Source organism: Otolemur garnettii, unplaced genomic scaffold, assembly GCF_000181295.1.
Source record: "Otolemur garnettii isolate 467f Iridium unplaced genomic scaffold, OtoGar3 scaffold00016, whole genome shotgun sequence".
NCBI lineage: Eukaryota > Metazoa > Chordata > Mammalia > Primates > Galagidae > Otolemur > Otolemur garnettii.
The window spans coordinates 19,376,009-19,393,016 of NW_003852411.1; the positions used below are offsets into that span (position 1 = coordinate 19,376,009).

Sequence of the window (17,008 nt, forward strand, 5' to 3'; positions counted from 1 at the left end):
ATTGTTGTTTGGTGGGCCCGGGCTGGGGATTCGAACCCACCACCTTAGGTGTATGTGGCTGGCACCTTAGCCGCTTGAGCCACAGGCGCCGAGCCAACATGGACTTTTTATAGGGAGACTCTCCTCAGGAAAATGTGCTGCTTTGGGGAACCAGACTACCTTTGGGAGGGACTAACCTGTGTTGAGTGGAGATGTCCCATCAGAGCCACCTACAGCATATAGGAACCCTCCTAACACAGCTACAGCCACGCCTAGTCTTCTTGTGCTCATGGAAGCCACCCGAGTCCACTTGTTCTCCTTTGGATCATACCTTCAGTAAGAGAAACCAGACTGAATGCATGTTCTTATTAACTGAAGGCTTTTTAATAAAGTCTGAAATCACACTAAAAATACAGGATATACAGACTTGATGCGGTCAAATGCACAGCAAGAATCTAACATATTTTACTTATTCAGAAAAAAAGTCTTAAAAATTTATGCTTGTGCCAATTATTAAGATATTTTCTTTTCCCAGGAAAGAAAACAGCCTGTAACCTCAGCTCACATAACATGGGCTCTTTCCTTGGCTAAAGAAGTGTTTAGTTCTTCTAGCCCTAATTACATCTATATGCTTCTGATGTCTTATGAATGAATATATATATATATTTTTTAAGACAGTCTTTCTCTGTTGTCCCAACTAGAGAGCATAGTTTCATCATCATAACTTACTTCAACTTCAAACTCCTGGGCTCAAGTGATCCTCTTGCCTCTGCTTCCCAAGTAGCTGGGACTACAAGTATGCACCAGTGTGCCCAACTAATCCTGTACAAATTCTGTAGAGACAGGGTCTCTCTATACTTCTCAGGTTGGTATTAAACTCCTGGCCTCCCAACATGCTGAGTTTACAAGTATGAGCCACTAAACCTGGCCAGTAATTTGTCTTTTTTTCCTAGTTGTTGCAGTGGGAGTGATTTCTGTTACTCACTCTCTATTACATCCTACTTGGAAGGAGAACTACTGTAAAATAAAACACTAATATGTAAAGCCACACAAAATATACAGTTGAGAATTACTATAAGGAAAGCTCACTTGTAAACACTACACATGCCACTCAGGAAGCCCTGCATGTGTCCTTGTCCAATCTCAGGACCCTCCTCCCCACACAGTAACCATTATCCTCACTTTTATAGCTATCACTTCCTTGTTCTTTATAGTATTATCACCCAAGTGTCATTCCTATTATCCCTGAACACTTCAGTCTTAACTCATTACTTTTTTTTTTTTTTTTACTTTTAAAGTCTTTTTTTACTTATTTACTTTCTCTCCATTCTTTTTCCCCTTGCAATTCATGTTTTAGAACCTGGGGCATATGACAGTTTTCCCCATGATATGGACACAGTTGATTGTACATTCACAGTGCAGTTCACTGTGTTGCTCGGTCCTCTGTATGTTGGACAAGTTGGCAGCTGGATCTAGAAGTTGATCAGACTGTGGTTCCTTCAATAAGACTAGGGGAGTATCAGCAACTGTTAATTATCAATACTTAGATCCATTAATTTACTGAGTGTTATAAAATGCTGGCATTCCAGCACTTCTTTTATTGGGATTCTTTTATAAAGAAATAATGCTCTTATCTACTGTTTGGTTATCCAATTCATATGTGATGCAGTTCACATAAGATAGGATGTATACTTGCTTCTTTCACTTTATTTACAAATTTTCAAGGTAAGAAATTTGTTGCCTATGATCCTCCAAAGGCAACCAGTTAAGGTTTAAAAAAAAAAATACCAGGGTGGCTCCTGTGGCTCAATGAGTAGGACACCAGCCCCATATACTAAGGGTGGAGGGCTCGAACCAGCCCTGATCAAACTGCAACAAAAAAATAGCTCGGCGTTATGGCTGGTGCCTGTAATCCTAGCTACTCAGGAGGCTGAGACAAGAGAATCAACTAAGCCCAAGAGCTGGAGGTTGCTGTGAGCTGTGATGCCACAGCACTCTACCCAGGGCGACAAAGTGAGACTCAGTCTCTAAAACAAAAATACCATTAGGAACTCATAGATTTAAATATATTTACTGGATTTCAATCAATTGTAATTATTACCCCTCTTAAAGTTGAAATTGTCTTGTCTCTGGGAACATCTTCAAGTTGGCTCTTGAATCGTTTGGCTCTTAGTGATAATCTTTGATAGCTTGGTTGTTCTTTAGCATAAGACTGTCAAGACTCATCAGCACATTTCCTGTCCTAAACCTCGAGTCAGATGTTTCTCCAAGAAGCTCTGGTTTCTTTAAGTGGGAAATGAAATTTTAAGACACAATTTGGGAGTAAAGTTGTTCGGTGCTACTTGGTTGCTCTTTATTGCTGAGCTTCTTCAGTTGACAGAATATATAGGAACTTTTTAAAAGGGGGACTTTATTTCAAATTCCAATTCAGAACTACAAAGTATTTTGCTTAAAATATATTACATTATATTTTACAAATATTAGAAATATAATGTATTTTACAAATATTCTTGAATACATATTCAAAAATATGTATTTTTTTATTACAGGAAGGTAATTTTGAATTATAGTTTTTAGTATTTGTTCTGCTCCCTTCCTTTGGTTTTCTTTTTCTTAGATTCCTGTTATCTGTATAATAGGTTTTTACCTATTTTCAATATTTGTTGCTAGGTTTCACATACTTTCTATCTCTTAATTTCTCTTTGGCTTTAAAATACTTCTTTCTTGCTTATTTGTCCTACAGCATTACTTGTTTTGCTTATTTATTTTTTCATTTAATCTTCATTCTGAATTGATTTTCCTCTCATTTCTAATGCCTTTCTGAGTTCTGCACCTCATTTCTGAGTCTTCCTAATTCCAATTTATATAGTATCATATTCTGTATCTTTTCTTAATGTTTATCTTAATTTGAAATAGTTGATTAAAGTTCTGCTCTGTTCTGTAGGTGTCTTTCTCTGGTACACTTTCATTATCTGTAGAGATGTTCTGCTGCTTGTTTTCTTTTTTTTTGAGACAGAGCCTTGCTGTTGCCTTGGGTAGAGTGCCGTGGCGTCACAGCTCACAGCAACCTCCAACTCCTGGGCTTAAGTGATTCTCTTGCCTCAGCCTCCTAAGTAGCTGGGACTATAGGCACCTGCCACAATGCCCAGCTTTTTGGTTGTAGTTGTCATTGTTGTTTGGCAGGCCCCAGCTGGGTTTGAACCCACAAGCTCTGGTTTATGTGGCTGGCACCCTAGCTGCTTGAGCTACAGGTGCTGAGCCTGCTTATTTTCTTATATTAACTTTGTGTGGGATGTACTTTTAATACTTTGGTGTTGCTTGTTTTTAAGTGAAATGAACTTTCCTCAATTTTTAGCCGAGTGGTTTGTAATAGTTTCCTGCCTTTGTGGAGCCCCTTATTCATTTCATTCTCTCCCTACTTCTGTTGTGTTCTTCTCTTTCCTTGGCCTTCTCTTTTCAAGGATCATAAGGCTATCTATTGCCCTTGTCCTGCTTAATTTTGACTGTATTCCTAGAAGTTTCTTCTCAGTGTGGAGTCTTGATCTGGAGGGTCATTCTGGCTGGTCAATTTGGAGAGTGTCTACGGAGAGGATGCTTCTAGCCCAGTTTCCCAACCAGGTGTGATTTTTGGCTCTCTTTCTTGCCTCTGCTACGCCTGAGAGAACATCTGGCAATGTCTGGTGACATTTTTGGTTGTTATAGCCAGGCTTGTGCTTCTGGTAACAGGCCATAGATACTGTTGAACATCCTATAATGCCCCGGGAGGTCCTCCACAACAAAGATTTATCCATCAAATGCTAGTAGTGCTGAGGTTGAGAAACCCTCTCCTAAGCCCTTCAGATCTTACTCCAGGTTGCTTGCACTTACTCTCTATGGGAGTAGACAAAGTCATTCTTTTTTTTTTTTTTTTGTGTTTTTTGGCCAGGGCTGGGCTTGAACCCACCACCTCTGGCATAGGGGGCCGGCACCCTACTCCTTGAACCACAGGCACCGCCCCAAGAAAGTTATTCTTAATTTTAGTTTTTGTTCATAAAATGTCCTCCCCTTGTGCTTTGTAGTGAATGCCCATTAGCTATTTTAGAGTTCTTCTGCTTTTAGATCCGTCACACATCCAGTTGCTTCCTTGTGTTTTGTCCTGCACAGATACTAATGCACAGTATCTTATGGCTGTTGGTAGTTTGTTTTTGCCATTTGTGTTTTGGGGTTTGTGAGTATATTCTTTCCCCTAATTTTAAAACTTGTCCATAAGTTTTTGTTTTTAAAATTGTGGTAGACTATACATAACATAAAATTTACCGTCTTAACCATTTTTAACTGTGCTGTTCTGTAATGTTAAGAATGTTCACACTGCTGAGCAACCAATCTCCAGAATTGGATCACAGGTCTTGAACTTTGCTCTCTATTGCTCTGTCTGCTCTCATGTGGGGATTTGGAGATATTAAAAAACTTTGCTGTTACTGCTGTTATCTCTGAATCCTCCTGCATTCAGTCTGGAAAGTAGAGAAATGGGTTTCTTGACAAAGAGATAAAAAGGAATGGGCAAAGCTTTCAAGAGTTACCTTCAACTTTTATGTAAGACAGAGTTAAATTCTTCAACTTAAACATAGTAACTAGACCTATAAATGCTATCTCAAAAATCTGAAGAGTGATTCATTTCTGTTTAAGAAGTGAGGGCTCGGCGCCTATAGCTCAACCGGCTAAGGCGCCAGCCACGTACACCTAAGGTGGCGGGTTCGAATCCCCAGCCCGGACCCACCAAATAACAATGACGGCTGCAACCAAAAAATAGCCGGGCGTTGTGGCGGGCGCCTGTGGTCCCAGCTACTTGGGAGGCGGAGGCAAGAGACTCGCTTGAGCCCAGGAGTTGGAGGTTGCTGTGAGCTGTAATGCCACAGCACTCTACCCAGGGGGACAGCTTGAGGCTCTGTCTCAAAAAAAAAAAATAAATAAATAAAGAAGTGAGGATGAAATATAGTATATGCTTAGTAATCACAGCAAATGAGACTCCAAAATCTAATGACAAAATGCTGACAGAAATTAAGAACAAAATCTCTTTCACCAAAATTAACTGATAAATACACAAGTATAAAGTGATCTTAGCAGCCCACCCAGATTTCCCTAAGTTTATCTCAATAATTAATGAGAATCCATATACAAAATACTTTGGGCTCTTAATAAGATGTGCTACATAGAGTGTTATTACTTTAGTCATTTCTCTCGGCAGAATCATGCACTAAGTATACTCCAGATAGACCAGGGAAGAAAATCAGGAGAGATTTCAGAAAGGGTAATATAGAATGTAATTTAAAATATATTTCTAACCCTTCAATGTTAGGTGCAATCAATGTGACAGTTTAAAAAATTGGGTTGTATCTCAAAAGTATAGGGGTATGCCTTTGCATAGCAAAGAAAAAAAATCAACAGAGGGAAGAGACAACCTATAGAATGGTAGAAAATATTTGCAAATAATAAATCTCAGAAGAGGTTAATATCCACAATATATAAAGAACTCAAATAACAGCAAGAAAACAAATAATCCAATAAAAAATGGACAAAGGACCTGAACAGACATTTCTCAAAAGAGGACATATACATGGTCAACAGATAGATGAAAAAATGTTCAACATCACTAAACATGAGGGAAATGCAAATTAAAATCACAATGAGATATCACACCATGTCTGTTAGAATGGATATTATCAAAAAAGATAACAAGTGTTGGCAAGCATGTGGAGAAAGGAAAGCCTTGCACATTATTGGTAGTAACATAAATTAGTATAGTCATTATGGAAAACAGTATGGAGGGTTCTCAAAAAAGTAAAAATAGAATTACCATATGATCCAGCAATTCTACTACTGGGTATATATCTAATAGAAATAAAATTATTATGTTGAAGAGATACCTGTACTTCCAAGTTCACTGTACCATTTTTCATAATAGCCAAGACATAAAATTAACCTAAGTGACCGTCGATGGATGAATGGATAAAATGCGGTATACATACACAATGGAATACTATTCAGCTTTCAAAGAAAAAAAGTCCTGTCATTTGTGACAACTTGGAAGAACCTGGAGGACATCATCTTAAGTGAAATAAGGTAGACACAGGATGACAGATACTGTGCATGATCTCGCATGGGGAATCTATAAAAGTCAAACTCACAGCAGCAGAGAGGAGAATGGAGTTAACTGGGACTAGGCAGAGGGCGGGATGGGGGAAAGTGGGGGAGATATTGGTCAAAGAATACAAAATATCAGTTAGGCAGGAGGAATAAGTTCATGACATCTAATGCACAATACAGTGACTACAGTTAACATCCATCTGTTGAATACTTGAGGGTAGATTTTAAGTGTTCTCACCACAAATAAATCATTAAGTATGTGAAGTTATGTGTGTATTAGTTAGCTTGATTTAGCCACTTTACGATGTATACATATTTCCAAACAGCATAGTGCATGTCATAAATACATATGACAATTTTGTCTGTCAATTAAAAAAATGGTTTTTGCATCTCTCACTTTCCTATACTTTAAGATCAACTGAAAACTCTTTCCTGAAAGCCTATGGGGGAAATCCACTGAATAGTGGATTCCCCAGTGTCCTAAATTCAGCTGTAACTGTTTCTTTTAAAGAGCTGTATATGGTCTTTAAAAAAAAAATTGAAAAAAATCACCTCTCCACAATGTTGAGGCAAGACACACCATCTTGGCCACCCACAGCATAGAGAAAGCCTCCGAGTACTGCTACACCGACACTCGTCCTACAGGTGCTGGTAGGTGCCACATCACTGCTCCACTGGTTTGTTTTGGGGTCATATCTGTGAGGAAAACATCGAGAGCAGAGACTGTATTACACAAAGGAAGCCTGGCTATGTTTACATATTTCAAATCAAAGAATTTATATGATACATACTTTCCTTCTGAGTATGGGCTGATTAATAAGTAAAACATATGAAAATCTAATTTGCTTTTATTTTTTAAAATTCATTTTTACTTAAGTTATACATGAATATATTTTCTTTTTAAAAAATTAGAATGTTAAAAGTCCCCTTTAATTCCCACCTGAATTCTAATCTTTTCCTACTTTCATTTGGTGTATGTCCTTCAAGATTTTTCAGTAAAATACTTTGAAATAGGTATAAACAGCCATATATATATATTTATACACAAGCATGTTTTCTTTACATAAATAGTACCAGGCAATAGGCATTACTTTGTTCCCCTCAACATATTATTAAGATCTATTTATGCTAATATAGCCATAGATTTTTCCTTTGATCTATTTTATTAATGTTATATGTATAATGCAGTTTTAGTCAAATTCCTATTGATTAAAACCCTGAGGCTACTTCTGACATTTTGCTACTAAAAACAGTGATTATCCCTGTGCTATGTATATTTCTCTTCCTGTGAATGGGTAATAAGACGAAGCACTGGGATGGACAGTATGTTCATTTTTAATTAAAAAAAAAGTCTCAAAATGCTCTTTTTTTAGATATACCAATTTTTTTCAATTTCATTATTTTTCTCTTTTTATTAATTATTTTTCTGTTTTGTTGACTTCTGTTATTCTTATAACTTCTGGATTTTAAAAGCATCTTTGTTTATTCCCTCTTTCTTATTTACAAATGCATATAAGCTATATGAAGCATATAAATTATAAATCATATAAATTTGCCTTTGAGTACCATGTTTCCCCCCCAAATAAGACCTACCCCCAAAATAAGCCTTAGCAAGATTTCTATGCATTTGTAAAATATAAGCCCTACCCCGATAATAAGACCTAGTGATGGGCATGGCTATGCAGCATATGCATAGCCATGCCATGCATTTTAGTGTGGAACCTTAAGGAGGACTAGAATACTTTTTATCTGCCACAGCTCTTTTCTCAGAGCTGTTCGCACTTGCGAGGGTGCGCGTGGTAACTGAGGCTACAGGCATCCTATTGCGCATATGCGAACAGCGAGGGGAAAGGAGTTCATGCATCACTAGCACCAGCCCCACCAACAAGGTTGGCTCCCCCTGTCAGGTTCCAGAAGAAGATGACTTAACTGTATTTAAATAAATGTAGATTGTTGTATTATACTTAATAAAAATAAGACATCCCGGGCAGTGCCTGTGGCTCAAAGGAGTAGGATGCCAGCCCCATATGCCGGAGGTGGTGGGTTCAAACCCAGCCCCCAGCAAAAAAAAAAAAAAAACTACAAAAACAAAATCCCCTGAAAATAAGCCCTAGTGTGTTTTCTTGAGAAAAAATAAATATAAGATAGTGTCTTATTTTCAGGGAAACACAGTACCACCTTAACTGCATTTTATCCATTTTGAAATATATAGCCTTAATTGTTATTCACTTATAAATATTTAGTTCTACTCATGTCTTTAACCCATTAATTTATTTTTAAGTATGTATGTGTTTGGTTTTTTGTTTTTGCTTCTATGGAACTTATCCCTCTGTTTTTGTTTGTTTTTTGTCTACATAATTTTTACCTCTAGAACTTGTTATCCTGCAGGCTTTCATAAATGTGTATAGAAATATCAAGAATCAGGGCCAGGTGCAGTGGCTCATGCCTGTAATCCTAGCACTCTGGGAGGCTGAGGTGAGTGGATTGCCTGAAGCTACCATTCGCCACTCATTGGTCTGTGGATCACAATCCTAGGTTTGAGACCAGCATGAGAAAGAGTGAGACTTTGTCTCTAAAAATAGCCAGGCAACGTGGCAGGTGCCTATAGTCTCAGCTACTTGAGAAGCTGAGGCAAGAGAATCTCTTGAGCTCAAGAGTTTGAGGTTGTTTTGAGCTATGACACCATGGCACTCTATGGAGGGCAATAAAGTAAGACTCTGTCTCAAAAAAAAAAAAAAAGAAAAAAAATATCAAGAATCACTGTAAATCAACACAACCCTATGGAAAAGGCTGTGTGAGAGCAAGAAGCTATTAAAACATCAGTTACCATAGGTTTCCAATGTGCCGAGGCTCTGTAATAGAGAGATGTTAGGGAGAAAGCTATTTCAACAATTATAGCACAATTGTACTATATGTACAAGCATGTTCAAAATATTTGAATCAAAGAGCAGAGGAATAGGTAAATAACTCATCTATATGGTACCAGAGAAGGTTTATATAAGAGGTAACATTTGTGTCTTGAAGGAAATGTATTATCTTAAAGGGGCAGAGATATTCCAGGGAGGAAAGCACTACATACACATAGGGAAAGAGGTATGAAGGAAGATGGCATGTCCGAGGAACTGCAAGCAATTTGATAAGTGAGTCTGGAGTAGCATGTTTATGGAATGGTGGTATGTCATGGGAGACACACTGGAAAAATAGGTGGAGATCAGATTATAAAGTAGCTGGGTGTCATACTAAGTGGTCTAGGCTGCCAACTAGTGTCATAGATACAATACTAATACAATAAGTCACATTTGTTTTTGAATTAATATCTCAAACAGAACTATTGAATAGCAGAGAAAATAATTCAATACTTACCTTTCAACACTATTGAGATAAGAGGATCCATCATGGCCTCCTACTGCATATAACAGGTCATCGAGAACACTGACCCCAACTCCACATCGCCTTTTGCTCATTGAAGCTACCATTCGCCATTCATTGGTCTGTGGATCATATCGTTCAACACTGGAAATGGCATCTCCACTGCACCAACCACCCACTGGGGAAGTAACAGAAATGGTTAAGAGAATACCTGTCCTGAAACATACAATGTTACACTCACTGCTAACCTCACTGTGACCTAATGCTTGGACTAAAATAAAGCTAGAAGCAAGTCAAAACACAAGTTATGGTTTTAACTTATTCCATTAGGACTGATGTAATCTTTAACTTTCTAACTAAGTTAGTGTTATGCCTATTTTACAAAGGAAGGCAATGATGCTACTTCAAATAAGATTATGAGGTAATGTGGCATATAATCAACAGAATACTGAATTTAGTTAGAACACTGGGATTTAACTGTTGCCTCTACTAGCTATTCAATCTTAGGGAAATCCTTCCCAAATTGTCCAACCTGCAGCCTCATGGGCTGTATGCAAAAACTTTTTTTCTTATCTATGATGGTGGATATCATGAAAATTATGTACAGACCTTTTTTTTTGCTCATCAGCTTTCATTAGTGTTTGTGTATTTAATGTGTAGCCAAGACAACTCTTCTTCCAATGTGGCCCAGAGAAGCCAAAAGGCTGGATATCTCTGCCTCTGAACCATAGTTTCCTCATTTGTAAACTAGTAAATCAAAGTTAAAAAGTTAAATAATAACAATAATGCATAAAAGATTATACATCATGATCAAAGGAGGATTTATCCCAGTATTCCCAAAGGTGTATGTTGTCCCTTTCCAGTGAGTTGGTACTCTCTCTGAATCCAGAAAGGACCTTGGAACTGAAATGTTCCTATTTGGCTTAGCCTCTAGCTTTTGATCATATGGAGGCTCTCTTCTGTACCACTTTCCCCGGAATTCCCATTACCTTCTCCTCTTTCTTAACCTAGTTCTTAATCATTGCTAGAATATTCTGAAGTTGATTTAAAAAGAAAATAGTAGTGTACTGTTATCTCTACTCCAGGTACTAAAACTGAGATAGTTAAGATAGTTAATAGATCTCTATAATAATGGACATACAAGTGAAGCATTCCTTATTAAAATCCATAGGACCAGAAATGTTTCAGATTTTCCCTTTTTATTTTGTTATTTATATATGTATATTTATATATATTTTCTTTTCTATCTCTCTCTCTTTTTTTTGAGATAGAGTGTCACTATGTTGCCTTCAGTAGAGTGGTGTGGTGCTGTGGTGTCACAGCTCACAGCAACCTCAAACTCTTGGGTTAAGCGATTCTCTTGCCTCAGCCTCCCAAGTAGCAGGGATTACAGGCACCTGCCACAATGCCTGGCTATTTTTTGGCTGTTTTGTAGTTGTCATTGTTGTTTGGCAGACCTGGGCCGGCTCAAACCTGCCAGCCCAAGTGTATGTGGCTAGAGCCCTCACCACTGAGCTATAGAACTGAGCCAGATTTTGCCTTTTTAAAACATTTTCGAAAATTTGCATTATACTCCAGTCAAGCATCCCAAATCTGAAAATTTGAAATCCAAAATGCTCCAGTGGGCTTCTCCTTTGCATATGTCATGCTGGTGCTCCAAAATGTTTCAGATTTTTGAGCATTTTGGATTTCAGATTTTTAGATGTGGGGTGTTCAACCTGTATCTCCACAAAGATGACCTTACTACCAGAATTCCTGAAACCAACATGACATCATGAAACCACAGATACCAAATATTAGACTTTGCAGTCTTCTAATTTTAAATAACAACAGACTTTCAAAATTGGGAAATAATCATAGAAACTCTAATATAATTTGCATTAATAGCATTCTTGCATGTATGAAGAAGCTAGTACAACATTTTGAACTAGCACAATGTAAATGTTCCCAGAGCTCTCTGATCGGTAAGGTAGGGAAAAGAAACTGCAGACGGGATCATTAATTTGAAGGGAGGTCAAGAATCACTCAGGTCAGTGACCAGGCCCAACTTTACTGATCATCTTATATACCTTCAAACATTCAGCAAGAATTTAATACAGATAAAAAGAAGTGAAGTAAGATTAGGAAACTACCATTAAGATTACAATTCAGTGTGAAGGCTAAGGAACACATATACAATTGATTTTGTTTGGGGTAAAAACGTAAAGGAGACTGGCTGTCTGCTCTCGCTTAGCCTAAGGTGTTTTAGAACTGAAACCAGAGATTATAATGTTAATGAGGGGAAGGGCAGAGAACAGCGACAGAATGCTACCGACAGGCAGTCAGGCTTCCAGCTGCAACCCTGGTCTGACTCTCTGGTATTCCTTTGTGAGAGTGTCTCTGCATTTCTGCAGGCTGCAGGCAGGAACTCAATCAAAAAAGAAATCCTTCTCAGAGCCATTCTCCTAGGGGAGCACTTTGAAACTGAACTGCCACGTCTAAGTGTGGGGTGCTGATCTCTACACACAACAAACTACTTTTATATATGAGAGATGATTAAAATAGAATTTATCCAATTTAACCATCAAAACTAATGAAATTTTACATAGGCTTCCTTGTGAACTTAACTAGATCCAATGATGAATTTATTCACAAGCCTTTTACTATAGACTGGTACATAGGGGTGAAGATGCAAATGTGTACAGGTGTGGGCATCTGATTGTCTGTGTGAACCCATGTGAGTACATGAATGTGTACATGAGCATGCATATGCAGGATGAAAATACTAGAAATAAGAATAGAAATTATGGCTCAGCATCCATAGATCAGTGGTTAAGGTGCCAGACACATATACCAGGGCTGGTGGGTTAGAACCGGGCCCAGGCCTGCTGAACAAACAAACAACAACAACAACAAAAAATAGCTGGGCACTGTGGTGGGAGCCTATAGTCCCAGTTATTAGGGAGGCTGAGGCAAAAGAATTTATGGCGCCAAGGCACTCTACAGAGGGTGACAAAGTGAGACTCTGTCTCAATAACAACAACAAAAAAATAGAAATTATGAATCTATTAAATAACAATAAGTGAAGCATTAGGATATTGGGAGTAGGGGAGACTTTAGTGCATGATAAATTAGTAAGTTTGAAATCTAAAACAAGAATGAAAGAATACTTTCAAAAGAGAAAGGAAAAAACGTATGATAGGTGGGCACAGTGGCTCATGCCTATAACCTTAGTACTCTGGGAGGCTGAGGCAGGTGGATTGCTTGAGCTCAGGAGTTCTAGATCAGGTTGAGCAAGAGTGAGACCCCTCAGTACTAAAACTAGAGAAAAAAAATTAGCTAGGCTTGGTAGTATACACCCACAGTCCCAGCTATTTGGGAGGCTGAAGCAAGAGGATTGCTCAAGCTCAAGAGTTTAAGGTTGCTGTGAGCTATGACGACATGGCACTCTAACCAGGGAAACAGAGTGCAACTTGATCTCACACCCCACCCCACCCCCCCAAAAAAAAGAAAAAGAAAAAAACATGAAGGAAATTAGAAAGAAAAAAAATTCTTAATCAATTTTACTTTTAATGAAATGATGCAATCTCCCATATGAAGAAATTAGATGGAAAAAAAACTTAGAGAAAACTTTAAAAAATCTGTTTTCCTTATTAAAATACAGAGAAATATTTATTCCTGCAATTTTTTTTTTTTTTTTTTTTTTTTTTGAGACAGAGTCCCACTCTGTCACTCTGGGTAGAGTGCTTTGTGGTGTCATCATAGCTCACAGTAACTTCAAACTCTTGGGCTCAAGTGATTCTCTTGTCTCAGCCTCCCAAGTAGCTGGACTATAGGTACCTATCACAGTGCCTGGCTATTTTTTTAGAGACAGGGTCTCACTCTTGCTCAGGCTGGTCTTGATTCCTGAGCTCAAGCAGTCCACCGGCCATGGCCTCCCAGAATGCTAGGATTATAGGTGTGAGCCACTGCGCCCAGCCTATGCTTGTTTTTCAAGAGAAAATTAAAATTGGAGGAAAAAAAAGATAGGCAAGTGATTAGGATGATAGTAAAGGGTACTAAGCCCCAGAGATTACATGAAATTTTCTAATGAAGAGGAATAGAATATTTCACATATCAAAATGGGGCAACAAAATCAGGTGATGCCCTTAATCTAAGAAGTATGGAATTACTGAAAATTGGAAGCTTAAATACAAAGACTACATTAGGTCCCAGCTAGCTCCATGAATTGCACATTAGTATAGAAAGTGTTAATGCATGTGACAAAGTGTTAGTGCATTTCAACAAAACATCTCTGTAATGACATTTTTTAGATTTACCTAAAAATAGAGTACTCTTTTGAAGAATACCCATGTTGGGTCATAGATTAAGAGTACATGTTGACCTATTATTTGTTTCTTATGACAGTAAATATCATAGTGGTTCAAAGGATTATTCAAATGACAATTTCTCACCTGCAAAAACCTGTGGTTTAGTAACAGTACATTAAGATACAAACCTGGGACCAGATGTGGTAGCTCAGACCTGTAATCCCAGCACTGTGGGAGCCCAAGATGGAGGATAATTTAAGGCTATAAGTTCAAGACTAGCCTGGGTAACATAGTGAACTCTCATATCCACAAAAATTTATTAAAAAAAAAAGATCCAAACCTGCAAAGAGTACTTCTCCACATCTGATAGGTTTCCGTGGTCTTGTTCTTGGTCCTTGCATTAGTGGTCGTTCTTGAGGCAATAGGAGGTAATTTTTAGCTTCATCTACCAAGTCTCTGTAAAAAGAAAATTGTGCCTTTGTCCCAAATGTCTAAATATCGTTGTCAGTCAATTACCACACACATTGTGAGATTAAAAACAAACAAACAAAAAAACATTGCTAGTCAAGTCTCCCAGTATGGTTTAGGAATATATAGGTTGGTGAAGGGGAGCAAGTATAAATTAAATCAAGACCTGTAGGGCGGCGCCTGTGGCTCAAAGGAGTAGGGCACTGGTCCCATATACAAGAGGTGGTGGGTTCAAACCCAGTCCTGGCCAAGAAAAAAAAAAAAACTGCCAAAAAAAAAAATATTAAGACCTGAATGCCGGCCACTATTAAAACTGGCAAAGACATGAAAGCGTATCATGAAAGGCAATCATACCATGAGTTGTTGAGAACTGAGTGGTATTTCCATCATGAAGCTTTCAGTGTTGGGGGAGAACAGTAACACACTGAATTTGTACCAGTCAGTCAATGAATCACTTGGAAGACTCATATCTCAGTGAAAATTTAGCCTAAAGCTCAATATGCTTACAGCTAATGATAACTTATGGAGAACTAAAAATTACAGCCCCATTACCAACCCACAGAGTTATTTACTTCTAATGAATTTTAATAGCTTTTGCAGTATACTGGCAAAATAGTACATCAGCCAGGGTACTAGATATTTGCTAGATTAAGTTAATCAAATGGGTTAAAAATCAGATTGCTAAAGAGAAATACTGTACAGTCACAAATTTGCTATCCGGTATCATATGAGGTCTGACAATTTACTTCATAAATTTGCCACCACGTGCTTATGTTGGCAACATTGTATGAACAAATTGGTAAGGTTTCATAACCTTGATAAATTAGTGTCTCACAACTGTGTTCATGTTGGTATATGGCAGTGTCTTACTGAGTGGCATTCATTATTGTTGCATGTTTTTGTGTGCTATTGTGAGAATGTCAGAGCTTGAATTAGAGCAACAAACAAACATTACATTTCTTATTAAACTGGGCAACAGTGGAAGTGAAATCAGGGACATGTTAGTTCAAGTTTATGGTGATAAGGCCAGGAAGAAAAGTCAGTGTACAAATGAATTAAACAGTTTTCTAAGGGGAGAGACAGTGTCACAGATGAAGAAAGGTCATGGTACCCAGTAAGAACAGAACCGATGACAACATTGTAAAAATTCATCGAATTGTATGTCACAATCATTGGCTGACTGTGAGAAGCATAGCAGACCAAGTAAACATTGATACAGAAACAGGAATATCTTAACTGAAAATCTTGGCCAAAGACTCCTGGCTCTTGCAACATGACAATGCACCAGCTCACACTGCACTGCCTGTGAGGGAATTTTTAGCCAGTGAACAAATAAAAGTAGTAGAGCACCCTTCCCACTCACCTAATCTGGCCCCCAATGATCTTCTTCTTTACCTGAAGATGAAGGAAATATTGAAAGGAAGACTTTTTTTTTTTTTGATACAGAGCCTCAAGCTATTCCCCTGAGCTATGCCATCACAGCTCACAGTAACCTCCAACTCCTGGGCTCAAGCGAGTCTCCTGCCTCTGCCTCCCGAGTAGCTGGGACCACAGGCGCCTGCCACAATGCCTGGCGATTTTTTGATTGCAGCCATCATTGTTGTTAGGTGGGCCCAGGCTGGATTTGAACCTGCCACCTTAGGTGTATGTGGCTGGCACCTTAGCCACTTGAGCCACAGGTGCGGAGCTGAAAGGAAGACATTTTGATGATATCTAGGATGTCAAGGGTAATATGATGACAGCTATGATGGCCATTCCAGAAAAAGAGTTCCAAAATTGCTTTGAAGGGTAGACTAGGTGCTGGTGTCGGTCTTTAGCTTTCCAACAAGAGTACTTTGAAGGTGACCTTAGTGATATTCACAAATGAGGCATGTAGCAATTTGTCTAGAGTGAGTTTGAGGACTTAATTGTCAGACCTCATACAAATGGTTTAATTTCAACAAATCTACCGAGACAAAGTTTTTTTCTGCTAGTTACGGTACATTAAGAGAAGAACCTAGTAATTACAGTTGTTAAATACAATATCCTGATGCAAACTATTTGTGTATGTACTTATTTCACTTGAATCTTTCAAGTGATTCAGTGACTGACCGGTATAAATTCAGTCTGTTACTGTTCTCTCCCAACTCCGAAAGTATTTCCTAATCTACCCTTTATTCACATCATTCTTTTTATTTACACTACAAAGAGTAATTTGTTCCTGCTAGACCAGTCCCAGGTATTACCCAATAATGCACTTTCCAATATAAGGCTTTGCTAAGGCCCCTTCTGAATTTATGTATCCTAAAAACAAAAACAAACAAAAAAGCTGATGATCAATAGACTTTTCTAGCTTTCTCTACTTTAAGACAAAGACTTTGAGTACCAGCTATAATACTTAGTAAACCCACAAAATTAATAGTAATAACACTTACAGCTCTGTGCTAGTTATTTTCTAAGTGCTTAATATATATTAACTAATTTAATCCTTACCACAGGTTTATGGCAAAAGCACTATTATCATCTTTATAGAGGGAGAAACTGCAACACAAAGATGTTAAAGTAACTTGCCCAAGGTCACACAGGTAGCAAATGGTGAGGTTAGGGTATCAGGAAAAGTCTTCTTTAAAAAGCGACTTCGGGCTCGGCGCCTATAGCTCAACCGGCTAAGGCGCCAGCCACGTACACCTAAGGTGGCGGGTTCGAATGACGGCTGCAACCAAAAAATAGCCGGGCGTTGTGGCGGGCGCCTGTGGTCCCAGCTACTTGGGAGGTGGAGGCAGGAGACTCGCTTGAGCCCA

The 17,008-nt window shown here is 38.3% G+C and overlaps 1 protein-coding gene across 1 annotated transcript in view; it reads right to left on the reverse strand.

Moving 5' to 3' along the window:
* The window catches only part of KLHL20 (kelch like family member 20), a 59,381-nt gene that overhangs the window by 10,286 nt on the left and 32,087 nt on the right, over positions 1-17,008 (reverse strand). Inside the window, exons 6-9 of the mRNA XM_012802714.2 lie at positions 14,101-14,216; positions 9,466-9,649; positions 6,655-6,798; positions 177-310 (exon numbers count right to left, since the gene is read on the reverse strand). Coding sequence (XP_012658168.2) covers positions 177-310; positions 6,655-6,798; positions 9,466-9,649; positions 14,101-14,216 — 578 coding nt within the window. The remainder of the gene's footprint in view (positions 1-176; positions 311-6,654; positions 6,799-9,465; positions 9,650-14,100; positions 14,217-17,008) is intronic.